Source organism: Adiantum capillus-veneris, chromosome 1 (genome assembly GCF_014529385.1).
Source record: "Adiantum capillus-veneris isolate H3 chromosome 1, ASM1452938v2, whole genome shotgun sequence".
In the NCBI taxonomy this organism is placed as follows: Eukaryota; Viridiplantae; Streptophyta; class Polypodiopsida; order Polypodiales; family Pteridaceae; genus Adiantum; species Adiantum capillus-veneris.
The window spans coordinates 63,410,738-63,437,511 of NC_140931.1; the positions used below are offsets into that span (position 1 = coordinate 63,410,738).

The window sequence follows — 26,774 nt, forward strand, 5'->3', positions numbered from 1 at the left end:
TTAGAAGCTAAGACCTATGTACAATGTTGCATTAAGTTAGCCAAAAAAATTTACCTTCAGCAACAAAACAGCGTCTCTTGAATTATCATTCCTTGCCAGGGCATCCCTCAGATACAAACAATGAGCCTGTATGTCCACATCTTCTAAAATACTCGTATTGTAATGGGGACTAGCTCCTGACCCAACTTCTGTCCTACCAATTGCATTGACGAGAACAACAACAAATAAGCCTCCATACATGAACTTCGACAAAAATATGATAAATTTACCTGACTCAGATAGCTTTATATTGTTTCGGGAAGGAACTAGTTTAGAAATATTGAATACGTCCTGCCCAATTACTGGAACTAAGCAAACGTCGAATTTGAAATCCACCTTCAGTTCATTACCTGAATTTACCCAGAAAAGAGTTTCAACTTCAAGCAGTTATATATATATTACACACCATACCCTATGCCACTCTGAAGGGCTCAATGCCCAACATGGCCATAAAGAAGAAAAAGTGGGCCTGAGACCCTTCACACTACTTTCAAAATACACCTGGGGGTTCAAATACAAGATGTATACATGATCATGGAAAAAGCCAATAAAATGTACAAACAAAATTATACGGTCAATGGCAATAGTTGGCTGTGTGACCACTACATAAATCTGCCAGGCACACACTCTCCGTCTCTGAACACCTGCAGCATCACGACATTCATTCACTTGTTGACGTGAAATGTCAACCATTGAGCATGTGGTCATTTGTTGTGGCTCTCTAGTTTAGAAATTAAACGTCTTCAATTAATTGAAAGGTATAAGGACCGTTTCACACACACTCTTCCGGATAGGCTACCTCCAAAACGTCCAAAAGATCACCGCATTGATCTCGTAACATGTAGCTCACCTCCTAACCAACCCCCCTTATAGGGTAAATCGTGCTCAACAAGTGGAAATTTTGAAGCAAGCTTCTGGAAAAAAAAAAGTTCTAGTACGGTACTTCGCCCTACTCTCCAATTTTATTGGTGCAAAAGTAAGATGATATGTTTCACATGTGTTCGTCCTTGAGATTGAGTGAGAAAAGATCAGGTACCAAGCGCTAATTGATTGCTACAGCCAACTCTCAACCATTACTGCGGATGGCTCACGAGGTGCATAGACTACCGATCTTTAAACAAGATCACCATCAAGAATCACTTTGCAATTCCTCCGATTGATGATACTCTTAATAAGTTGCAAGATGCAAGCATCGTATTTACTTAAAAAGTGGGTATCACCACATACGAATCGCCCTTGAGGATGTCCATAAGACTGCTTTTCGCATTACTTTTGGACTTTATGATTTGGTAATGCCTTTCGGCTTGACCAATGCTCCTGCCACATTCAATCAAATGATGGAAATTTCACCCCACATCGAGCTTTTACAGGAGTATTCTTTGATCTTTGATGACATACTCATCTTTTCAAAGACACAAGAGGAACACAAGAAGCACTTGGACATAGTGTTTTAGGAATTGCGAAAGCATGAGTTGCATGTAAATGCAAAGAAGAGTGAGTTCTTTCTCACGAAGATACAACCTCTCGGTGATCTAGTCTCTCACAATCAAGTGAGTATGGATCCTGCAAAGATCCAAGTGGCACAAGACTCGCCAACCACTACGGTACATGATGTTCGTAGCTTTTAGGGATTGCCTTCCTATTATCGGAGATTTATCCAGAGGCTTTGCTCATGTTGCACGACCACTTCATGGCCTAACAAGGAAAAAGATCCCCTTTCGATGGGGAACGAGACAACAAGCCTTTGATAGGCTAAAGTATTTAAGCCATGGCTCTATTTTGATAGTCCCAAACTTAAGGAAACCATTCGAGGTTCATTGCGATGCTTCAGGTGATTGCATTCGTAGAGTGCTTAATCTAGACGCCCATCCAATGGCTTATGAAAATAGACGGCTTAAGGATGCAAAATTGAATGCCTTGATCTACAAGAGGGAACTTATGGTTGTGATCCATGCCTTGTCTACGTGGAAGCATTATCTTCTAGGAGCGGATTTTGTATTTCAAAACCGATCATCAGAGTTTGCGGTATTTCCTCGCGCAACGGAAATTATCTCAAAAGCAGATGAGATGGGCCTATTTTTTGTCCATGTTTCACTGGGAGTCAGAATGTGGTTGCGGACGCACTGTCTAGACAGCCAAGGGTGAATGCAATTACTTCTGTGTATCACCAAGAACTAGAATCACTTCGGGATTTTTATCCGAACGACTCAAACTTCTCCTCCATTTGAAACAAGTTTCAGAACGGAGAGAATGAACACCCCTATTCCATTCGGAATGGTTACATCTACCACCATCAAGCAATTTGCGTGGCAGTGCCATTGAGGAATGAGATCATGGATGAAGCACATGCTTGGCCTTGCAAGTCACCTGGTTATTCTCCCTATGACCTTAGCATCGGAAGATATTTCTTTTGGCCAAGCCTTAGCGCAAACATTGATCAGTATATCGGGCAATGGTTTTTCAAAAAGTCAAGTACGATCGGCATAAAACGCCTCAGTTACTCCAAGCTTTGACTGTGTCTGATCAACCTTGGGAGAGTATTGCCATGGATTTTATTAAGGATCTCCCAAAGACTCAGTCTAAAAATGATGCGATCTGCACCATTGTGAACAGATTTAGCAAACATATTCCACATAGGAAAACAATCAAATTCGATCATATGGCTAGGGTTTTTCAAGCATCATGGGATGCCCAAGTACAGATTTTCAAGCATCATGGGATGCACAAGTTTATTGTGAGTGATTGAGATCCTCACATGGCGGGAAATTTTGGCGTGCTTTGTCTGATAACCTCAACAAGAAATTGAATTTTTCTTCTGCATACCATCCCCAAACGGATGGGCAGAGTGAGACTGCCAATTCCACAGTATTATATGTTGAAATCCTATGTGTCCGACAAACAGTATGACTGGGAGAAGTATTTGCCCCTTGTCGAGTACGCGTATAACAATACCGCACTCCTTGAGATTCTTTATGGTAGCCTTTACTTCCACCGATCCTTTTAACTAAGGATAAGATATTTGAAGCGGATGAGTTTGTCCAGGATATGGACACTGTCCATGGGCAAGTTAAGAGAGCAATATCACTCTCTCACGATAAACATAAGAAAGTTGCGGACAAGCACAAAAGGAATTTGGACTTAACAATCTGTCAAATAGTCTTACTCAAGTTTGAGAAAGCAAGACTAAAAAAACAAGCGACTCATAAAGGGAAAGTGGTAAAACTTTTCAATTGTAATTATGAGCCATTAAAGATAATTGATGCGACATTCCGATTAGAGCCATCGCCTAATTGGAGGATCCATAATGATTTCTATATCACTTTACTCAGCCATATGTGGAACCACCTTCAAGTTAGCCTATTGTTGAGGAACCTCCTGAGGTTGAGGAAACAAAAGAAATACTCCACCCGAAGTAGATCATTCATCATCAGGAGCAGCCACTAAAATTCGACAAGATTACACAAAAGCATTTAGTAAAGTTCAAGAAATGTTCTACTTTAGACGCTCAGTGGATGACCGAGCAAGAATTAGCGTCTTATCCCAAGATTCTAGAAGGACATGTACAAGCACTACAGTTCAGGATAACTCTTTAGAAGCCAGAGAGATGTTGCTAAATGGAATATTTTCTTTTTCTTTGAGTAATTTCTATTTATGAAAATTAGGATATTTAAATGTGTACACTAAAAGCTTTCAAAAACGGACAACTCTTATGTGTCATATGATATCCATTTTTTATATATGAAAATTATGATATTTAGATGTGTACACTTGAATTTTAAATGTGTACACCTTGATTTATAAAAATTAGGAACTGAGATCTACAAGAATTGATAAAAGCCATCAAGAACGGACAACTCATATGTGTCATATGATAGGTGACATTAAGCATCATGAAGGAGTTGCACCGTTAGTTCGTTGGAAGAGACCAGGAAGTGGGTATTCCTAATGCGTCACATGATGGATGACGAGAGGTCTGGGAGGAAATCCGAATTGGATAAAAGATTACGCATAAAGACCAACCACAAAACTAAAGATAGGTTCTGAGAAGCTTTTTCTAAAAAGCAGAATATTTATAAGTGCTTTCCGGGAAAGCAAATGCTTTCCCACGAGGAAGTGTATGTCTCCATTGCATGTGTGCATAAGTTGCATCCAAGGACGCTTCGAAAGTGCTACGTAGCATTGGTTTTCAACTCACAGAGTTTTTATTAACACGCTCACAATTTTTTTATTAAGTGATCAGCCGCCCACTCACTTAAAAAAGAAAAGCAAGGCTTATTTGAAAAAAGGCCAGCATTGGCCTTATGGCTGAAAACAGCAGGGATCTCTCTCCTCTCTCTCTAGAAGCTTCCACCAACAGATTTCCTTTCATTCGGCCTATTCTAGCCGGTCTGCACCCCAAGGCACCTCTTCCCCCTATTCCTACCAGTCCCCCAAGACCTATAAAGCAGCCAGCACCCTCTCTTTGCACACGTCTACAGCCAATGCTGATTTGAATAGGAAGCTCCGCCGTTAAGAAATTGCAAGTGCTGGTGACCACCTCACAAAGGAAGGTTGCTTTAAGTGCCAAGGGCTACAGCTGAATTGTCTTCATGAGTTTTTGTGAGTCCTTTTTGTTTTGCAAGTGCTCAGTCTCGGAGAAGTTAGAAAGGAGGCTTCAGCCTACGCTGTGGATTCCGAAAACGGATGCGGACAGATCTGCAGAGCTTCCATGCTCTAAGTACAGATCGGAAGGAAACGAACACGAGAGCTTGCCTCTCACCTTCCCGAACGGGAAAGAAAAGACCACCGAGTCTACGAACTAGAATGGAGAGGTTACTCCGGTTCTTGTGCTTGTAAAAAGACTCTCCCTAATAAAGATTCTCTCTAAGATAAGGGGGGGACCAACCCATCTTCTGGTCCCCATTCTGTGTTGATCTTCTCCCTCATCTGTTTTGGTTGAAGGTCTATTTAATTTCAGCTTATTGATTATCCCATTTGTCACAATGGACTAAAAACGGAACGGATTATCCCATTTGTCGCTCCGTTCCGTTATTGAAAACGCTGGTGGTGATCTGCTATTGAAAACGCAAGGCTGATCTGGAAAACATTGAAGGAGAGGAAAAACCCTGAAGGGTGCTGAGGGTACTATGGGTGCTGGCTGCCCATGCTAGTGCTCTCGATGATCTTATGGAAAACGCCAGAGTGGGAAAAGGTTGGATTTGCATGCTGCCCATGCGGGTACTAGGTTTGATGATCTAATGGTGCAAGGGTGAGCCCCTAGGCTCACATATATAGGTTTTTGAGAGGTGGTCGAGCAGTTATAAAACCCCAAGACTCCACAATAAAAGGGGTTCACTTGTTATTACATGACCTCATTGACTTTATGGATGCATAGTGCAAGAGAGGGTATGCAACTAATGATTTGTTTGATCGAGCACGTCCTCTGAGAGGCTCACAAAGTGCCAGACTAGATCCCTAGGATGCACTTAACTAAGAATGATGCTAGCCTATAGTAGTGGCATGTCCACATGGCTCAAGTGCAATGCACACGTCACATCCTCCTCCGGCACCTGCCAATGCAAGGGTTTCTTTTTTACAACCTACACAATCTTCTATTCCAATTGGGGGAGTCTTTAGAAATATGGTTGATCCTATATCTACCCAATGCCACCACCTACCCCACTGCCACATGGATTAAACGGTTAGAGCCCGTATGCCTACCCCCATTACAAGGTGGAAAGCTACGTAAGATACGGTTCGGATACAATACGTAAGGTACGTACCATATCAGTCATGTATCCATTACAGAATGTCTGCAATGATCCTGCCCCATAGACACTATGTAACTATCATAACCTGTGAGGGTTTTCTTCCATGTGTGGAGAACACTCATAACTCATTAGAGTACAGGAATGTCTCTGGATTTGTCTCCTCGATCTTGGTATCTCCTAGGGAGAGGTGATAGCGAGTAGGCTGCTTTGTGGTTGAGCTTGACTTGAATGAGGTAACTTTCTCATTTTCCTAGTCACAGAAACCACCCCCAACCCCCCCCCCCCCCCCCCCCCCCCCCCCCCCAAAAAGTGTACGTACCAATCCATACGTGTTGTTCTATAACATACATAAGTACCATACTGTACGGATAAGTACGTACGTACTAATGCAACCTTGCCCTTGGGAACTAAACATAAGAATCCAAAATCTCTCGGGCAACCACTTTTCTTAAAGATAATGCTATGCAATGGTGAAGTTCTATAGCTACCAAGCCTCACACTCCAAGGACTTGGCAAGCTTTCATTGCCCGAAGTTACATGACCTCCTTGTCGGAATTGCACCTTCTCGCAGAATGGGGTAACGTGAAAATGTTAGCCATAAAAACTATGGAAGACTACATCATAATTTTTAGACATCTATCTCCTAATGTCTTTCTTCCAACTGAGCAATTTAGAGGACGAGTGTGAGCACTACACCATAGGACTGCCATCACCATTACAAGAATACGATTTGTCCAAGCAAGTCTCAACAATCCAAGAATGCTACAGTTGGGTACAAACTCAGGAAGACTTGAATCTATAAAACTGACGACCAACCATGAAATACATAGAATCCTCAACAACAAAACACAAATTCTCGAGATTCTTGTGACACTTCGACTCAACCTACTTGACCTCGTTTGACTACCCACCAACAAGAAACTCTGTCAACAAGAAGGGAGATGCTTCAAATGTTTCCAAATCAGGCACAATTCCTATGTCTGCCCCCACAAAGGTGAGAAACCTTCAGAAAAGCCTCCCACCAAGAAAGCCAAAACCACAATAGGACTTGTTTCAGATATTTATGGAATTTTTGTACCCAATGCTTCCAAGGAACTATGTAAAGCCTATGGAAAGATTCGTGGCCACCACAAAGCACTTATCTTCTCATCCAGGAGCCACCGAAAACTTCATCCACCCAGAGTTCCTCAAGAAGATGGACAGTACGATCAGTTTGTTGGAGGTATTTAGGCCGAGCAAGCTAGGGCAGTTTTCCACATGATCAGGTTAGGGCATTGCAACCCTTTGTTGGGCATGCCTTGGCATGACAAAAACAATGCTACCATTCAGATTTGCAACAACGATCACCTTGATCCAGGATGGAAAACCGGATGTCCTTCGAGTTCAACTGACAAAAACCAACACCGAATGATTTTTAGTTTTGCTTTGTATTTAGATAACTTTTGGAACATTATTTGAGAATACTCTTTGAAAATTGTTTGGAATAGCTTTTATCTTTTTTAATGCGTCTTGGTGCCGATTGAATTTGTTTGATTCTGGGTTAAGTGCTACTTTCAATACTATTTGATAACCTTTGGCCAATGCAAACTGTGGCGCGTCTAGTTGTACTTGGGACATCTAAACAACGAAGTTGCACCCTACGGAGTTTAGTTGTAACTGAAAACCTCCGATCGGCGCAGGCTGGATTTGGGGAGCGTTTGGTTGTGTATGGAACCCCTTGAACAACACACACTTCCGATTGGGGAGCGTTTCGTTGTATCTCGATATCTTTTATGTTATGTATTTATGCATGTGAACTTTGTGTCATCTGTAAAGCATTTTGTGAAGCATATAAATATGGTGCATCAATAGTACCAATTTGAATGAGATTGCACGAGTATGTGATCTTAGTGCATCCAGACACCCCTTGAAAGGATCAACGCGATCTCGGTGTGGTGGCTAACATTGCTACGCCGGAGTATCAAGAGCTTCGATACGGATGATATGACTGGATGAAAATATGATTGTAGAATAGTACGGTGTAATGCATGCTAGAGAATGTGCTATCTGGCAATGATGGGCATTGTCATGTATGCATATAGGCAATGTCTGCTAAAGCATCAGATTGAGTTTTGCAGGTCTAATTGTGGACGATTATGCTTCTTTCAAGAGGGGGGTATGTCACAAGTTGGTGACGCATGACTCCTAGCGAGTTAGGGCATTTAAAGACCCAACTATGGACATCACCGGCCTTAAAATCGGTTGACGTGACATATGTGTGGACCAGCCTTAAAAACGCGGAATTTGCCAACATGGGAAAACAGTATGAAAATCCCCCTAAAATGCGGAACAACACCTTTGATGCTTTTGGGAACCAAGCTTTTCATGTATGGACCTTTCCATATAAAAGAAAAGATAAACGATGTCTCCTTTAGCCTGAAGGTGCCCGATACTTGGAGAATTCACAATGCTTTTCATGTGAGTCTCTTGAACCCTTTTAAAGTCGATGTGTTCGATGGCGGGGAGCCAGATGGGCAACTCGAAGTGGAGGAAAGCGAGAAGATACTCGTTCCAGAACAGATACTGGCACATAAAGATAGAAAGATAAAAGGTAAAGCGATAAGGCAGTTCTTGGTTAAATTCAAGAACTATCCCGCATTGGATGCAAAGTGGATGGAGGAGGAGGACCTAGCAATCTATGCCTCACATTAGTGGATACAGATGGAAGACAGCCTGTAGATAGGAGACACGATCAGAGCACAGAGGGCGAGGCTCAGGAGGAGTGGCAGTGTTATTCAGGGAGGAGTAGAAGCCATTGATACATATAGCTCGTAGGGATGAGCAAGCTAGGTACATGTGGGTGAGATTGAGAGCAGAGACTGGCAGATATCTTTAAATTGATTTTTGCTACTTCCCCCCGAGTACGTCAGTATATGCACCACCAGAGGACAGTCCCCTTTCTCTATTTTGGAGGATGACATATGGAAATTCTCTAGAGATGGTGACATTATCATTCTAGGGGACTTCAATGCTAGAACTTCCCATCATCATACAGTATTTTATGATACTTTAGAGGAGATGCTGAGAGAGCTGGATGTTGCAGGGACGGGCCTATCCAGGCTATCACAGGATGGGGAACATATTGAATATGGACGACACTTGATAGACATGGGGACTGCACATGGATGGGGGACTTCATTGCTAGGACTTCCCATCATTAGACAGTATTTTATGATACTTTAGAGGAGATGTTGAGAGAGCTGGATGTTGCAGAGACGGGCCTATCCAGGCTATCACAGGATGGGGAACATACTGAGTATGGACGACACTTGATAGACATGGGGACTGCACATGGATTGGCCATCTTGAATGGCCGCACACATGCTTGTTGTAATTTTCTGCACATAACCAGAAATTGTTACCTGACCGCGTTCCAATGTCGAAATGGAGGTCCTTTTCGCGATGGAAACGATCCAAACTTTGTGTATGTGTAGAGTAGGTGGTGAGGAATAAGATTCTATTAAGACTTTGCTACAATTCACCCTAATACAGGTGATTAGGGGCTGAAAACATAGAATTCGCAGCAGCTAGACGAGGAAGAAAGAGAGTTTTCTACTACTTTACGCGATGAAACTTCTCCCACAACTGCCTACAACCATGAGGGCCTTGTTCTAGGTGATGGGTGCTCAGACGCTCCACATACACCACAAAGTGCTGCTCTCAAGCTTCAATGGAGAGCTTCACTACATAGAGGACATTCAACTTGGGGGGGTAGTGCACTGCCAACCTGGCAAGAGAGGGAGGGGCTGCTCTCATATAGCCAACCAGAAGAGGGGGCGCTAGCATGAAGGAAGAGAGAGAGAGAGAGAGAGAGAGAGAGAGAGAGAGAGAGAGAGATTGCATGGGCAAGTGTGCCAAGTGGCACACTTACGTAATAATTTACAAACCATTCAATTTTTGACTTTAAAAGTCCTATGCTACTTAATGAAATGTGCAATTCAGTACACAACTGCACACGTAGATGCAACCAATGAAAATGTTAGCTGCTCCCCACTGCAATGCCGTAGCAGCACTGCTCTGGCATTACCTGTTCGCACTTGTCCGGCCATTTGGTTCAGCATAGACAATTTAAAATAATTTAATTGAAGAGAGGAAGAGAGAGAGAGAGAGAGAGAGAGAGAGAGAGAGAGAGAGAGAGAGAGAAATTGCATGGGTAAGTGTGCCAAGTGGCACAATTACTAAATAATTTAAAAATCATTCAACTTTTGACTTTAAAAGTCCTATGCTACTTAATGAAACGTGCAATTAAGTGCACAACTGCACACATAGATGCAACCAATGAAAATGTTAGCTGCATCCCAGCGCAATGCCGTACCAGCATTGCTCTTATCACGTGACACATCCAACCCTATGTGTCCGTGGACAAGCTACAGCATGATCAGGGTTCAGTCAGTCCAGTCAAGTCTAGATTAGCAGCGATATGGCACTATTGTGAGTCTATTCGTACACCGTGCATGCCCAGTCACTTAGTGTAGATGCATATCCTCTGGTTGCATACCGCATAAGCATAAGCATTGCCATCAGATTCCATCAGAGTCACTTTGGGGATTTTCCAAGTGACTTTATCCTATTTTTTCCTATTTTTGACATTTTTCACTTATTTATTAAGTGACTTTTGTTGGGAACTAAGTAGGGCAAATTAGGTAAGTTAATATATAAGCAAACCCAAGTTAGCACAATTGGGCAGATGAGCAAGGAGCACAACAAGCTTTCAAGCAACAGGTACTCCCTCCCTCTCTCAACAAGACCCTCTTCAAGCTCGCCGTGGTGAGGCCATCCCCCATCAGCCCCTAGCGTTTGCTAGCGCCAGACCATCTCCCCTCTTGGCGTTTTCCCCCCCGACAACCATCGCCAGAAAGGCCTTCTTCTTGGCGTTTTTCCCCATGACCAGCAGCCCAACACCTGCAACAAACACTAGCGTTTTTCAGCCAAAACGCTGCAGTCTCATTGGCATTTTTCAGCCCAAAACATAGCAGATGCAAACGCAGATTTTCAGCAAACAAAAATGCAAATTCAGCAGCCCATAAGAACGCAGCAGATTCAGCCTAATTGGTTGCAGATACACCCCCATTTTCAGCCCTTGAAAACGCAGCCAAAACAGTCATTTTCAGCCACCGAAACAGCCCGGAAATTCAGCAGATAGAAGACCACAGATTTCAGCCCTAAAGTCGTCGTCGTCATCACCGTCGACATAGCCTATACCTGCATCAATCACATGCATTCCCATTGTACCAGATTGTGCAATCATAAGTAGACCACTCTCGCCGACGAGAGTGGGGCCTTCGGAGGAGGGTTTTACAAGGTCTCTGGTGTCGTATCACTCTTCTCTCTCTATCTCTAAGTCTCATTCACTTGCACGCACGGTGTCCATTCACTTTGTTTGTCATCATAGCATTCTCTCATTAAGAACGAAAGGCTCTACCTTCCATAAGAACAAAAAGGAACCTTGAGCACAGTTCGGAGCACTCATCTTGAGCAAAGCGCAAACAATCATTCTGTTGCACCTAACATTGGTATGAGAGCTTTGGCAGTGTTCTGTTACACTCAAGGAAAGAACCACAAGATGTTTTTGCTTGTTGAGGTCGTACGAACCCAAGTTCGCTAGGGCGCGTCGACTCCTAATCGTCTTTTGTTGAAGAGTGACAGGGATCCCAAGAAAGAAGGGCTTGTCCAGCCTCCCCTTGTGTCTCTTTTCACTCATCGAGAGCGGACTGTGCACTTAGCGGCCGGCCAATCGACGTGAGGTGGGAAAAAGCAACCTTCGTGTGAGCGCAAGGCCACCAAGGGGTGCGCCCGCAGAAAGGAGTAGAACTCGCGTGAAGAGAAGATCCTTCTCAAACATGGTTTGCAAGCGCAAGAAACCCTCAAGAACCTCAAGAAACCCTCAAGAACCTCAGAAAACCTCAAGAACCTCAAGACCCTCAAGAACCCAAGTTTCTCGTGAACTTCAGACCCAAGACCACAAGAACCCACGACTTCAGAATCATCATCACTCGAAGCGGAATGGATACTTCGCTTGGAGGTTATGAGCATGAGAGAGGCGAAGAAGAATTTTCCCCACCAGGAGGTTTTTCTGACCCTTCCCCATCTACGACAAGGATTGCACTAACTCCTATGGAGGCTTTTGACAAGAGGATGATGGACAGGAAGTTAGAAAGCGAAGAAAGAATCGCAACCATCGAGCGTAAGTACCAAGAAAGAATGGCAGCCATAGCGCGTGAGAGCGAGCAAGCACGCTTGGAAGCCAAAGCAGGAGAAGCAGAATTTGATCAAGAGAACAAAGCAAGAGAAGCAAAATTTGATCGCGAGACCAAAGAAAGAGAAGCAAGATTTTATCGCAAGAACAAAGCAAGCATGCAAGAGTTCTTGCGACTTTTCTCAAGCTCAAGCGCAGATGCAAGAGAATCGGGAAAAGGAAACTCTCTCAGTCTCTTCTTCTCCAAAGCATGATACACACGATTTGCATGATTGTGTGAAGCATGATGATGATTTGAATGATGATGATAAGCATGATGATTTGATTGACAATGATAAGCATGATGATTTGGATGTTCATGACAAGCATGATGATTTGCATGATCAAGATGTGATTTCTCACGAGTATGATGAGTTGCATGAAGATGATGTGATTGTTCACAAGGATGATGTGTTAGTGGATGCTTTTTCTAGCGAAGCTAACCTCGTTACAGATTCGATCAATCACGAAGAACAGATCTTGGTTTTCGAGTCGAGGTCCAAAGAACCCCCACAAGACGATTCGATCATTCAGGAAGAAGCGATCTTGGCTCTCGAGCCTAGGTTCAAAGAACCCTCGCAGGAAGTATTATGTGTTCGCATGATTGATACGCACGCATTGTTCGAATGGTTCATTCGTGATCGTTTCCTTTATTTTAGTCAGCATCTTTATGTGATCCCTTTTCCTAGGCATGACATATTGTATGTTGAGCACGTTTCTCTCATGGATGAGCACGATTGTATGCGGATTTTTCATGAAAAGCTGAAAAGTATGCATTCAAGGAAGTCACATTCCATGTCTCTTCCTTGGCATGACACAGTTTCCGTACGAGCACATGAAAGTGTGAGCACCAACCATGGGCATTTCCATTGTGATTTGCCACAGTTGATTGATTTCGATCAAAAAGAAAAGATTCAATTTCATTGTTTGCATGTGTTTGATGAAGGGGTTGTCACTCCGTCTCTATGTTCATCTACATTGCATACACAGTCTTTAGAGAAGACAAGATTTGTTTCCTTCACTTTACATGGAATGGGTATGTTCATGGTTTTGTGTTGGAGATGGTTTCGTTGGAGATGGTTTCAGGATTTTTCAGCCATGGAGATTCTTGAAGACGGAAGAAGGAGGTCTCTAGACGAAGTTGAAGCATCGAAGGAGCCACAGAAGACTTTGTGTCGCTTTCGGCGCGGCCCAAAGAAGCAAGCGTTGCAGACCTTTATGAAGTTCAGGTACTGCACGACCCACACATCGGAGTGGGCCGGCGAAGAGTCCCTTCCACGATTCCGGATGTTGTTGGCGATCTCCCTCGACGCCATACAGTTCGGTACCAGTACCTCACTTTGAAAAGGAGGGGATGTCACGTGACACATCCAACCCTATGTGTCCGTGGACAAGCTACAGCATGATCAGGGTTCAGTCAGTCCAGTCAAGTCTAGATTAGCAGTGATCTGGCACTTTTGTGAGTCTATTCGTAGACCGTGCATGCCCAGTCACTTAGTGTAGATGCATATCCTCTGGTTGCACACCGCATAAGCATAAGCATTTCCATCAGATTCCATCGGAGTCAGTTTGGGGATTTTTCAAGTGACTTTATCCTATTTTTGACATTTTTCACTTATTTATTAAGTGACTTTTGTTGGGAACTAAGTAGGGCAAATTGGGTAAGTTAATATATAAGCAAACCCAAGTTAGCACAATTGGGCAGATGAGCAAGGAGCACAACAGGCTTTCAAGCAATAGGTACTCCCTCCCTCTCTCACCAAGACCCTCTTCAAGCTCGCCGTGGTGAGGCCATCCCCCATCAACCCCTAGCGTTTGCTAGAGCCAAACCATCTCCCCTTTTGGCGTTTTCCCCCCCAACAACCATCGCCAGAAAGGCCTTCTTCTTGGCATTTTTCCCCATGACCGGCAGCCCAACACCTGCAACAAGCACTAGCGTTTTTCAGCCAAAACGCTGCAATCTCATTGGCGTTTTTCAGCCTAGAACATAGCAGATGAAAACGCAGATTTTCAGCAGACAAAAACGCAAATTCAGCAGCCCATAAAAACGCAGCAGATTCAGCATAATTGGTTGCAGATACACCCCCATTTCCAGCCCTCGAAAACGCAGCCAAAACAGTCATTTTCAGCCACCGAAACAGCCCCGAATTTCAGCAGATAGAAGACCACAGATTTCAGTCCTAAAGTCGTCGTCGTCAATACCGTCGACATAGCCTAGACTTGCATCAATCACATGCATTCCCATTGTACCAGATTGTGCAATCATAAGTAGACCACTCTCCCCGACGAGAGTGGGGCCTTTGGAGGAGGGTTTTACAACGTCCTGGCTTCTGGCAGAGTGGGTTATCCTGAAATGCTTGCCATGGAAAAAAACCCTAGCAGATTATATCTTGAAATTTCTCGACATCTCTGAGTAGATGTCTCATCTCTAGTTGATAACCTTGGAGGTTCGGTGTGATTGCTATATCTAGGGACTACCATCGCCGCCAAAGAAACATTGTTTGTCCAAGAGCAGATGGACCATGTTGTGCTCGGCTACAACCCTACGGAATAAACCTAACCCTAATTTTTGGTGCAGGTTCTACGATGGAAAGTCGGTCGACTTTTAGAGCTCGATTGATGCCGAGATTGCTTTTTAAGTTTCAAATCTGTTTGAGAACTTGTTTGGTGATCTTGTTTGGAATTTGTTTGAAATGGATGCTATCTGTTTTAAACCTGTCTTGGTGCCGATTTAAATTGTTTGACTCTGGTTTGATACTGGTTTCAATAATTGGTGATTTTACTCCCGGATGTAGTGAGAAATTATGTTTGAGAGTGTTGGTTTTACTCATGGCCCGAACCCTTGTGGTTATTTACGGGGGGAGTATTGTTGTTGTTACTCATGGCCCGGACCTGGATGGTTATACGGGGGGTGTATTAAGAAGTCTGAGCAGTGGTTACTCTTAGCACCTCCAAACGACGCAGGCTGCAGTCTGGGGGGGCGTTGGTTGTAAAAGGCCTCTATATCTCATGGCCCAGACCTTTTTAGGTTAAATGCAGGAGGAGTGATGAGGAAGTCGTTGAACAGCTCATGGCCCGGACCTGGATGGTTATTTGCGAGGGGAGTGTTCATCGGCAGCTTTATGTTTCTATGTCTTGTAACATGCATATGTAAGCATTTGTGTTGCATTGTGATGTGCCAATTACTGAATATTCTTAATTGGATGAGATTGCCTGGGTATGTAATTTTAGTACATCTAGACACCCGTGGAAGATCAGTACGGTCTCGGTGTGATGGCTAATTTTACTACGCCGGAATATCAAGAATTCCGATCTGGACGAAAGGGGAAGCTAACTCCTTGATCAAAAGAGCGGAAAGGAGAAGCTAACTCCTTGATCAAAACAGCCAAAAGGAGAAGCTAACTCCTTGATCAAAACAGCCGAAAGGAGAAACTAACTCCTTGATCACAAGAGTAGAAAGGAGAAGCTAACTCCTTAATAAAAAGAGCAAATTGATTGTCCCTCGGAATGTCCCTCGGAACTTTTGTAGCGCGGATAATGTGTCGTGCTCTCTATAGTGTGGGTGCACCTCAGTGCAATGTGCGTGACAATCTCACTCAAACAAATGGAAACTCTCTCAAACAGAATGAAACACAGAAACAATGGATAACAACAGAGACACAACAGTGGACCACAACATGTGGACTCGACTAGCTCAAAGAACCATGTACAGACTCTGACGTGGCAGCACTCTCAGCTCCAGCCAGGACTCACAGGTACAAATGGGGTGTCGAGGCTCAGATGTGCAGGGATGGTGAAGCAGTGCTCTGTGTAAGACTTGCTCTAGACGACTACGAACAAGATAATAGAACTGCCCCAAACGACTACTCATATGTACAACCATAAAGAGCCACCAACGGCTCATAAATGTCCAGCAAGCTAAGTCCATCTCCAAACTGAGTGGTGGTGGTGACCTGGCCACGATGTCCACTAGACCACCGTAGGTACCCTGCCACATGTCACTCCTAGCCCAAAGGGTCCGTCCAGTGTGAACCAGACCAACTGTAGCTAACTGTCCAACTGCCTGTCCTGTGAAGTGACATTGTAGCCCTACTACAGGTTGCCAGCCACAAGACCGCTCACCGTCTCGGTGAGAGGAAGACTGAAACTGTGAAAGAAAACTACTAGTATGTACAATGGTGAGTTCCTGAATCTGTCATCCAAGAGATAGAGTGGTGGCCACTGCTGCATCCGAAGTATCAGCCTCTGGAGGTGGAGCAATCAAATCGATTGTGGGGCCTTGCTGTATGCGAGCTCTCCTGTCAGTAAGTGTGTTTCCTGAGAAATGACCAGCCACCTGCTGCTGGGCAGATGGTAGAACCTGTCCTGTAGTGTACTGAGGACGTCGAGTAACACAGCCATGCTGATGTGCTCCAGCAACTCCATCACAACAAGTCATATTTTGCATCTGAGGCAATGGTGAAGACTGAAACCCCTAAGGAGGAGGATACTGTTGTTGTTGTTGTTGATTGTAGTACTGAACGGAAACTGGAGTCTGTGAGTAAAGTCCCATAAACTGCTGAGAAGGACCCGTTGCTGCATGCTGCACTGGTGTACCTGCTCCAGTCCACCCATATCCCATACCCATCATCGTAGGCTGCGTTGCCCTATTTTCCTGTAGCAGCAATTCTCTTAATCCTTGTAGTTGATTCTGAAGGTCACTAATCACTTGAGACTTTAACTTTAGGGCCTGCTGGAGTGCGAAAATAGTGGCATCCCTATCAGCGATGGCGCTCTCAGCAACCTTCAGAGCTCCCTCCATAGCTGCGTAAGTAGCTGCGTGACGCTGGTGTGTGGCTGCTAAACGCTTTGCTCCCAGCTCAATGGTGGAAATGGCTTGCCTAGACTCCTGCAATATATCCTCCGATAGCCGAAAAAATGATGAAGAGTCCGACCCTGTGGAAGGTCCTGTAACAGTGTCAGGGTGAAGAGAGCTGGCGAGTGGTACAGCTGGTGGGAGTGGTGTGACAAGTGGCACTGCTCGCGATGGACTAGGCGTATGCCTCTCTGTCGAAGTAGAGATGGTATGAGTGGTTGCTGCGCGACTAGGCATAGGAGAAGAAGCAACTGCCACTGGGACGTGGGAGCTAGTCACTGTGGTGGTAGGGGTAAAAATAGCAGCAGTAGAGAGAGGAACACACACTGTAGAAGCCACAGCTGTGACATGCATAGTGTGATCTGCACCACCCGAACATACCATCGAATCAGTAGCGACCATATGCGAGGAATGTCGAACTGGTTGCTTCACTCGAAGCTATTGGCTTTCCGAAACTGGTAGGGATACTAAAGATTCTATTGTGTCCTTCACTACCTTTGCTCTCTTTTTCTTTGGCTTTTCAGATAGATCCATTGTTTGTTCAATATCTTTCCCTTTTCCCTTACAGCTTTTACGCTGCATCGTCGCATCCACATCCATAGGACTAACAGGTATATTAATGACCCAGGCCAACATCGGAGCTGCGAAGCATTGAAAGCGAGATTGCACAGATTGCACCTGAGCTCTGAATCTTTTTGCCTGCGACTGTAAAGAGGTAAATAAAATTTGATGAAAGCCACACGGGATGGTGTGGATGAGGCAGTATAGGCCTTCGCAGTGCGAGAATATAGTAGGCACGTCACATCTGGCCTTGCCCTTGCCCTTCCCCTTCCCCTTGCCCTAGCTGACTTTAGGATCTCTGACCAAAAAGTAATACTTGAAAATGGCCCAGAGCTTTTTATTCCTTGCATAATCAGCATGACTCGTACTAAGTAGCTCTTTGCATGCCTCGATTGTCGCATCTTTCGAAAGTTGTGAATAGGTGCGCGTAGCCGGTTTTACTGCAAGAAAGGTTGTCATCCCCAAAGCGTTACCTATTCGTGGAGCAGTCAGTGGGTGTCCTCTAACTTTGGGAAAAAACTTGAGGGGTGCATGCACCATATCCATGGGAATATCCGAAGGCAGCTCGGTGTCTGCTAATGCTGACAGACCTAGCTTGTGTAGCTGGTCTTTTGATAAGACTTCTCGAAGCGACAGATGAGGCTGCTGCAGATGGAAGTTCAATGTGAACTTGGTTTGGGTCTTGGAAGAAGGAGGCCGAGGAATTTGATGACTCAATACCTGCATGATGGCTTTCCGCTTCTTTTGGTTCTTTACAGCTTCTTCTTCTTCATCCCCTTCCTCTTCCTCTTCCTCTTCCTCGTTGCTCGAAGACTCTGAGTCGGAAGCAGAGCTTGAGTCGGACTCCTTGTAGTTTTCATCACTGTGATCAGTGGAGGACACATCGGTAAGGCCATGGCTGGATGTATCCACATCCTCTTCCTCTACAGAACTTTGGGATGTCTCAGTTGGCCTCTCTGGAGAGAGAGCTCTTTCTTCCTTGCTTGTTTGCTTGTACCAGCCATCGTAAAGAAAACTCCCTGTTTGTGTCAATCTGCAGTGTGCAGGGCGAACTCTGAAAAAGCTTGATTAAGCAAGAAGCTAGAAGCCTGTACTTTCAATAGGCGATGGCCTGTACTTTCACAAGCGATGGAAAAAGCAAAGCTGACGATCAGGCAAAGCGATTTCAAAGCGATCCCAAAGCTGAAGATGCTTTCAACAAAGCGATGGATGCAGTTTGGGCGAGGGGATTTGGGTAGAGTAAGGGCGAGGGAAGTAAGGCGGGGGTTGGGTTGGGTAGGAGCGAGGGTTGCAAGGAGGAGGGTAGGGGCGAGGGTAGAGATTGGATAGGGGCGAGGGAAGAGGGAGTGGGTAGGGGCGAGGGGTTGAGAGTGGATATGGGCATGTATGTATGTGAGAGGTAGGTAGGGGCGAGCAGGAAGGGGAGGGTAGGTAGGGGCGAGGGGGTTGGGATAGGGTAGGGGCGAGGGGGTGTGGAGAGGGTAGGGGTGAGGGGAGTGTGAGAGGGTAGGTAGGGGCGAGGGGGTGTGAGAGGGTAGGTAGGGGCGAGGGGGGTTGGGATAGGGTAGGGGCGAGCAGCAAGGAAGGGTAGGTAAGGGCGAGGGGCAGGGGAGGTAGGTAGGGGCGAGCAGCAAGGGAGGGTAGGTAGGGGCGAGGGGGTTGGGAGAGTAGGGTAGGTTAAGGGCGCAGTGAGCATGAGCAAGTACAAAGTGCGAGCAGATACAAAGAGAGGACAATTTTTGACTCCAGATAAAGAAGGGTATTAGTAGATTAAGGTTCGCAATAATGTTTACGTAGCAAGCTTTGGAGCACAAAAGGACAAAATGACAGAACTCTAATGGCACCAAAGCTGAAAATTTAATGGCACCAAAGGTTTTTTGCTGCTATTGGAATCAAAAGTTCTTTGACATAAACTCTGCCATATTCTTCACATAGACATTATTGCATTGGGAGTCTCATCAAGTCCTTGATTACATATTATTCACTGTCCCAATCTCCATCTAAGCAGATTCCCCAAGCAGATTCCACTTTTTCAAACAGAACAAACCCACTCCAACGAGAAGCTTGACTGAAAGCTTAACTGGAAGGACCTTAATACTTAACTGCAAATAACACTGAGGATATAAACAATTAGAGGAGTGACTGATTAGAGGAGGAGTGGCTGGACTGTTGAAGTTCCAGATAATACCCAATTACCACGACTTAGTGGAGAAAAGATATCTTAGAGGAAAGGCGGAAACTTACAGACATAGCAGAAACTGAGACAGTAACAGAACATCCATTTTGGGGGAAAGCTAGTGGGGAGGAGAGCAGAACTGAGACAGTAACAGAACACCCGTTCTGATGGAAAGATAGTGGGGAGGAGAGAGATGGGACATAGAACCTACAGATGGCGGAATAGTTGCAGACCCTTTACTCAGAGGAGTAATAGCACTTGATTCTGGAGCCATTTACAAGTAGCAAAGGAACGCCTTCCAAAGTGACTAACTGGACAGCCCCCTGTGGCAAAATCTCCTGTACTATGAAGGGCCCTTGCTAGGCTGGAACCAGCTTCTTTGCTTTTTTCAAATATTTTGCCTGATAGAGTAGCACTAGTGTGCCTTGCGTTATTCTCAACTTTCTGAGGTGGCGATCATGCCACGCTTTGCGACGAAGTTGCTCCGCTTGCAGAGCATGTGAAGCTAAACGGCGGCTTTCATCCAATAAGGTGAGACGGGATATAGAAGCAAAATCCATGCCCCCACTTGCACGCAGACTGCCCACCCTAGGGGATCCGGAGTTGAACTCAAATGGAGCTATGGCTTCCAAACCGAAAGCGAGTTGAAAAGGCGTTTGATTCGTTGTTGCTTTGAAAGATGTGCGGTATGCCCAAAGAGTGCCATGCACAGCCTGAGCCCACGATGCTGGATGGAGATGACATGCTTTCCTCAAGAGTGCGATCAGAACCTTGTTGGTGCTCTCGGCCTTCCCATTGGCTCTAGGGTAATAAGAGCACGACTTGCGATGAAAAATCTTGTAATTTGCCAGTAAAGTTGAGATCATGTCATTGACAAAATGACTGCCCCTATCACTGGTGATCTCTAAGGGACATCCAAATCTGCATAAAATATTTTCATATAAAAATTTGGCTACTGTATTGCCAATGCAATCTACAATCGCCAGTACCTCTGCCCACTTTGTTGAATAGTCTGTAGCCACTAGCAGATATTTGCGAGTCCTGGTTGAGCCGGGGGTTATATTGGACCCACAAAGTCCAAGCCCCATCTCTCAAAAGGTAGCCACGCCATCGAAACCTGCAGAGGACGGTTGGATTGCTTACTTGGCTTCGGCCCACAGCGCTGGCACACATCACAAACCTTAGAATATGCTATTGCATCCTTAAAAACGTAGGGCCACCATAGACCACTCTGTAGAATCTTCTGGGCAGTGAGGTGACCAGGGTAATGGCCACCAGTGGGACCATTGTGGGCATCCTCCAGAATATGCTCCACCTCATGAGGCGAGACACAACGCTTCAGAACACCATCTGGTCCCAATTTGTAGAGCTGGCCCCCAATAAGAGTGAAAGGCCTGGACTTCAACAGCAATCTCCTCTTCTGCAGTGGAGATGCCTTCTCTGGGTACATCCCAGTAGATAGAAAATGTAGGACCTCGCCGTACCATTCCGGAGTTGTATCGATTTTAAAAAGACTGCTATCTGGAAAGTCATCCGCAATCCCGATAGCTTCTTCACCTGTGTGAATCCGAGAGAGGTGGTCAACCATTACATGATGCTTACAAGGACGGAGCACCACTTCAAAATCAAACTCTTGGAATAGGAGGAGCCATCGCCATACTCGACCTGCGACCTGTGGCTTATTAAGCAGATAGCGCAAGGCATGGTGATCAGTAATAATTGTGAAGTGGACCCCTAGCAAATAGTGACGAAATTTTTGTAGAGCATACACTATAGCCAAACCTTCCCTCTCTATGGTGCTATAGTTGCGCTCTGCTTTGGTGAGCATGCGACTTGCATAATGTCCAAACTGAGTGGTGGTGGTGACCTGGCCACGATGTCCACTAGACCACCGTAGGTACCCTGCCACGTGTCACTCCCAAACCAAAGGGTCCGTCCAGTGTGAACCAGACCAACTGTAGCTAACTGTCCAACTGCCTGTCCTGTGAAGTGACACTGTAGCCCTACTACAAATTTTCTGAGCTAGCTTGAGTTGTTTTGCAGATATGCTGTAATCGCGGACGATTACTCTGTTTCAAGAAGGGGAGATGTAACAAACTGCTGACGTGGCAAAACCCTAGAGAATGGAGCCAACTTGCAGATGTCGGCCGAGGGGCCTAAACCCTAAGAAGAACAAGTAACAGAAGAAGTCCTACCAACTTATGGGACCCCGTTCGATGGGGCCCCAAGTGATATAAAGGAAGAAAATAAAGCAGGATCCGGACACACGCCAAAAACTAATGACGTGGCAGATTTCCGAAAATTGCGTTGACATGATGACATGGCAAGCTGTACGGATTTCCGTACATTACGCTAGCAACTTTTGGCATTGCTTTTTGGACGAGAAACTTTTGAGTTTTAAAAGCTTTTTACTGTAACTGCTTTTCAGGCCAAGGGCCTTTAAATATGAGGCTAGGGCTCATTCTCTAGCATGCTTCCTAGAGAAGATGCAGAGTCTCGAGTACCGGCTTGTACTGTGTTGATGCAATATAAAGAAATACCGAAAGGAGCGCCAAGGTTTGGGGCTCTAGGGTGGAATTCCGCCACTCCATGACGTGTGTCGTCTCTCTCTTTCAGTTCAGTTGTTATTAAGTGCTAAAAGTCTATTCAATCTGCTATTTTCTATTGGTACGTGGTGCCCGTCTTGTGACAAAGATTGCATGGTTAAGTGTGCCAAGTGACACACTTACTTAATGACATAAAAACCATTCAGCTTTTGACTTTAAAAGTCCTATGCTACTTAATGAAATGTGCAATTAAGTGCACAACTGCATACATAGATGCAACCAATGAAAATGTTAGCTGCTCCAAGCGCAATGCCGTACCAACACTGCTCTAGCATTACCTGTTCACACTTGTCCGGCCATTTGGTCCAGCATAGACAATTTAAAATAATTTGTTTTATCCTAAGGCCGTAAAAATAATTCAAGCCTTAGGGTTACTGTTGTTCTAAGGACCCCATCTCATTCCTGTGCTTGCACTAGCGCGCTTAATTTTCTTAGCCTAAAATCTGAGGCTACTGCTTACCCCTTCATTGAAGACCCGATTTCCCAATCACTAGGTCTTCAGGCTATTTTCTACTAGAGTCTCCCTGAGGTGTTCTGGCCCAAACTTGGGCGCACCTGAGGCCCCATAACTGCTAGATCTATTTTGATGTGCACACAACTAATTAGATAATTCTTTTTCTTGTAAATACATTAATTATTTACAAAGTCTGACATAGTTACACCTCTCTTGGTTCTAAACAATTGACCTCAACTGTAGAGCGTCAACATGACTGTGCAAGATGTCTGGGTAGTCCTTGAGATCGGACTCAATCATCCATTTTGCATCTAAAGGGGTGTAATTCTTGAACTTGACTAAATACTTTCGATGTAGGCTCCCCGACTTTAGTTATCTCTCAGAGTGGTGTTTTATCTGTTCAGGTTGAAGGATTTCCTCGGTCTCTTTGACTTCTAGAGGATCTTCTTGTACTGGCACCACTGGAGGAGGTCCAACATATGGTTGGAGGAGACTTACATGAAAGCATTATGGATGCGCCAGTGAGAAGGCAAATCCAATCTGAAAGTCACGTCCTTGACTTTATCTATAATTTTGAAAGGGTCGTAAAATCTATGGGAAAGTTTTACAACTTTCCCTTTCCCGACCCGCTTTTTCAATCTAGCTTTCTCAAACCGAAGCAAGATATATTGTCCTTTTCCAAGATTGAGATTCCTTCTGTGCTTGTCTGCTTTTCTCTTTTGTTGCTCTTGAATACGTAGAATCGCTTGCTTTACTTGTTGATAGGCAATATCAATATTACGCACAAATTCATCTGCAGCAAAGATGTTTTCTTTGGTAACCATAATAGGAAGTAAGAGTTGCTTCCCATATATAATTTCGAAGGGAGCTTTACCAGTTGAGGAATGGATGGTATTATTATACGCAAACTCAACTATCGGTAAGCATTGTTCCCATTCGGATTGTCGTTCCGAAACATAGCACTTGAGGAGGTCTAAAACAGTGGCATTAGCGATTCGCTTTGACCATCTGTTTGAGGATGATAAGCTGATGAAATATCAAGCTTAGTTCCCAAGTTTTTGAACAATGCCTGCCAAAATAGACTAGTCATGCGAGGATCTCTATCGCTGACAATAGTCTTTGGCAATCCATGGTGTTTAAAAATCTGAGCTAGAAATATTCTAGCCATGTGATCAGCTTTGATCGTCTTCTTTATTGGAAGGAAATGTGCTTGCTTACTGAATCTGTCTACTATAGTCCAGATTGCATCATTTCCATTCTTGGATCTAGGAAGATCCGTAATAAAATCCATGGCAATACTTTCCCATGGTGTGTCATGCTGAAACTTGCCATAAACTTTATGTCTATCATATTTTACTTTTTGACAGACTAAACACTCACGTACATGTTTTTCAATGTCCGCACGGAGTGTTGGCCAAAAGAAATATCTTTTGAGGGCACTAGTGGTAGCAGCAATTCCCGGATGCCCGGCATAAGGGAATTATGTGCTTCATCCATCACCTTCTGTCGTAAGGACTGAGCTATGCATATTGCTTGTTGACGCTAGAGCGTATTATCCCTAATGGAATAAGGTGGCCTTGAGTGACCAGCTTGAAGATCTGCCCAAATTGAAGCGAAGTCTAAATCTTGAGGATACATCTCACTGAGAGATTCTAGTTCCTCATGATAAATTGTTGTCAGTGCATTGATCTTTGGATGCCTGCAGAGAGCATCTACAACTGCATTCTTTGTTCCAGAAGTGTGTAAAATATGAAAATGAAACATTGAAAGAAAGTTGGCCCATCTCATCTGCTTTTCTGATAACTTTCTCTGTGTGAGAAAGTAGCGAAGACTCTGAGTATCTGTCTTGATAATAAAATCATCTCCTAAGAGATAATGTTTCCAAATGGAAAGAGCATGAATTACTGCCATTAGCTCTCTCATATATGGAAGCATACAACTCTACGTCTCTAAGGCGCCGACTTTCGTAGGCCATAGCGTGACCCTCTTGGTTCAAAACTGCTCCTACACAATCTCCAGATGCATCGCAGCATACCTCGAAAGGTTTGCGAAGATTAGGGACGGTAAGAACAGGTCCATGACTGAGTAGATACTTAGCTTTTCAAAAGCTTGTTTTTGTCCAGACCCCCAACGGAATTGAATCCGCTTCTTTGTCAGGTCATGGAGGGGACCTGCTATAGCGGCAAAGGCTCGAATGAAACGCCGATAATAGGAACAGAGGCCGAGGAAACTTCGTACATCATGTACTGTAGTTGGCGTAGGCCATTCTACAACTGCTTGAATCTTATCAGGGTCCATTCTCACCTGGTTGTGAGATATTATATGGCCCAAATAGTGGATTTCTTTTACAAAGAACTCACTCTTCTTAGCATTCACAAATAATTTGTGTTTGCGTAATTCTTCAAGCACTAATGCAAGATGCTTATAGTGTTCGTCTTCCGTCTCTGAGAAGATTAAGACGTCATCGAAGAAAACACCTGTAAAGCTTCTATATGAGTGGAAGATTTTATCCATCGTCCTGTTGAATGTGGCTGGTGCATTAGTGAGTCCAAAAGGCATCACTAGGAATTCATACAACCCGAAGGTTGTTCTAAATAAAGTCTTATGCACATCCTGAGGAGCTATGCGGATTTGATGATAACCGCTCTTCAAGTCTATACGACTAAAGACCCTTGCTCCTTGTAACTTGTCAAGAATGTCATCAATCCGAGGGATTGGAAATCGATTCTTGATTGTGATCTTGTTTAGAGATCTATAGTCTATGGCCATGCGGAATGTGCCATCCTTTTTTTGTACTAGCAAGACAGGTGAACAATATGGAGAAGTACTAGGCCTTATTAAACCCTTCTCCAAAAGTTCGTTAACCTGCTTGAGGATTTCCTCTTGCTGCATTAAACTAATCGACAAGGGGATTGATTTGGAGGAGAACTTCCTGGGATCAAATCAATTGTATGATCCTCAGGTCGAGGAGGTGGGAGTTCATTTGGAAGTTCATCTGCAAAACAATCTTTAAAACTTTCTAATAACTTAAGTCTTTTTTGCTCTAAAGAGGAGGAAAGCTATGAAGCAGACACATCTCTCTCTCTTGCAAAAATCAAGTACGTTGAAACACACTTTTTCATTACTTTCTTGATTGCAATGTGATTGGCGATAGGGATTGCCAATCACCTGCATCTGCAAGTACAAGATATTCCTTTCCTTTATGATCAAAGGATAAAGTTTTCTGAACATAGTCAGTAATGGGATGCATCTTGTAGTGCCAAGGCATTCCCAAGATAACATCACACCCTTCAAGTGAAGCTAGTAAGAAAGACTCTTGATCTTTGCAGTTGTCGACCTTTAAATTCAGCTTCCCTATGATTGGAGTAGAGTTAGAGTTCTGCCCTTTGAAAGCAAATTGTGCTTGAATAGAAAGTCCAAAACGGTTGGGCTGTAAATTCAGGTCATCGGCTAACTTTGTAGAGATGAAGAAGTCTGTACTGCCAAGATCAAACAGAATAAGAGCCCGTTGGTTGTTGATGCTACCCCATGCTTTGAGAAGAGCTCTTTCTTTTCCATCCTTGGTTGTATTCCCCTATACATCTGGGACTGCATTGGAAGAGGGTGGTTGCGGAGTTTTGGTAGGGCAATCACCCTTCATATGTCCAATTTGTCCACACTTGAAGCATCTTCCTTCGCTGATGTAGGTTCTCAATTCAGCAAGAGAGATATTTCCCTTTCTTGGGCTGATTTGGCTTTGCTTCTGCATCGGAGGCAATTCTTTTCTTCTTTTGAGAAGAAGAAGTAGAGGTAGGCTGCTCGTGGAGAGCCTTTTGCTTGGCATGATAGGTGCTTTGCTCCATCTTCCTGAGAGTACCCTTGTCATGTATTCCATCAGCTATGCGAGCTAATTCCATAAGTATCTGCAAGTTACCCCAAGGGTAAAGCTTCATAGCCTTTTGCAAGGCTTCATGCAATCCTACTTCAAACTTGCGCATCTTCTCCGAATCGTCAATCTTCTTGAATGGAGTGACTTTCAAGAGAACGTCCCAAAACCTATCCACATAGCGTGGAACAGTT

The 26,774-nt window shown here is 44.3% G+C and overlaps 1 protein-coding gene across 4 annotated transcripts in view; it reads right to left on the bottom strand.

Moving 5' to 3' along the window:
* LOC147464898 (nucleolar protein) overlaps nucleotides 1-26,774 on the bottom strand; it is a 231,415-nt gene that overhangs the window by 155,244 nt on the left and 49,397 nt on the right. For all 4 annotated transcript variants that reach the window (XM_086517029.1, XM_086517031.1, XM_086517036.1 and 1 more), the window contains exons 4-5: nucleotides 270-389; nucleotides 55-188 (exon numbers count right to left, since the gene is read on the bottom strand). In XM_086517029.1, coding sequence (XP_086373155.1) covers nucleotides 55-188; nucleotides 270-389 — 254 coding nt within the window. The remainder of the gene's footprint in view (nucleotides 1-54; nucleotides 189-269; nucleotides 390-26,774) is intronic.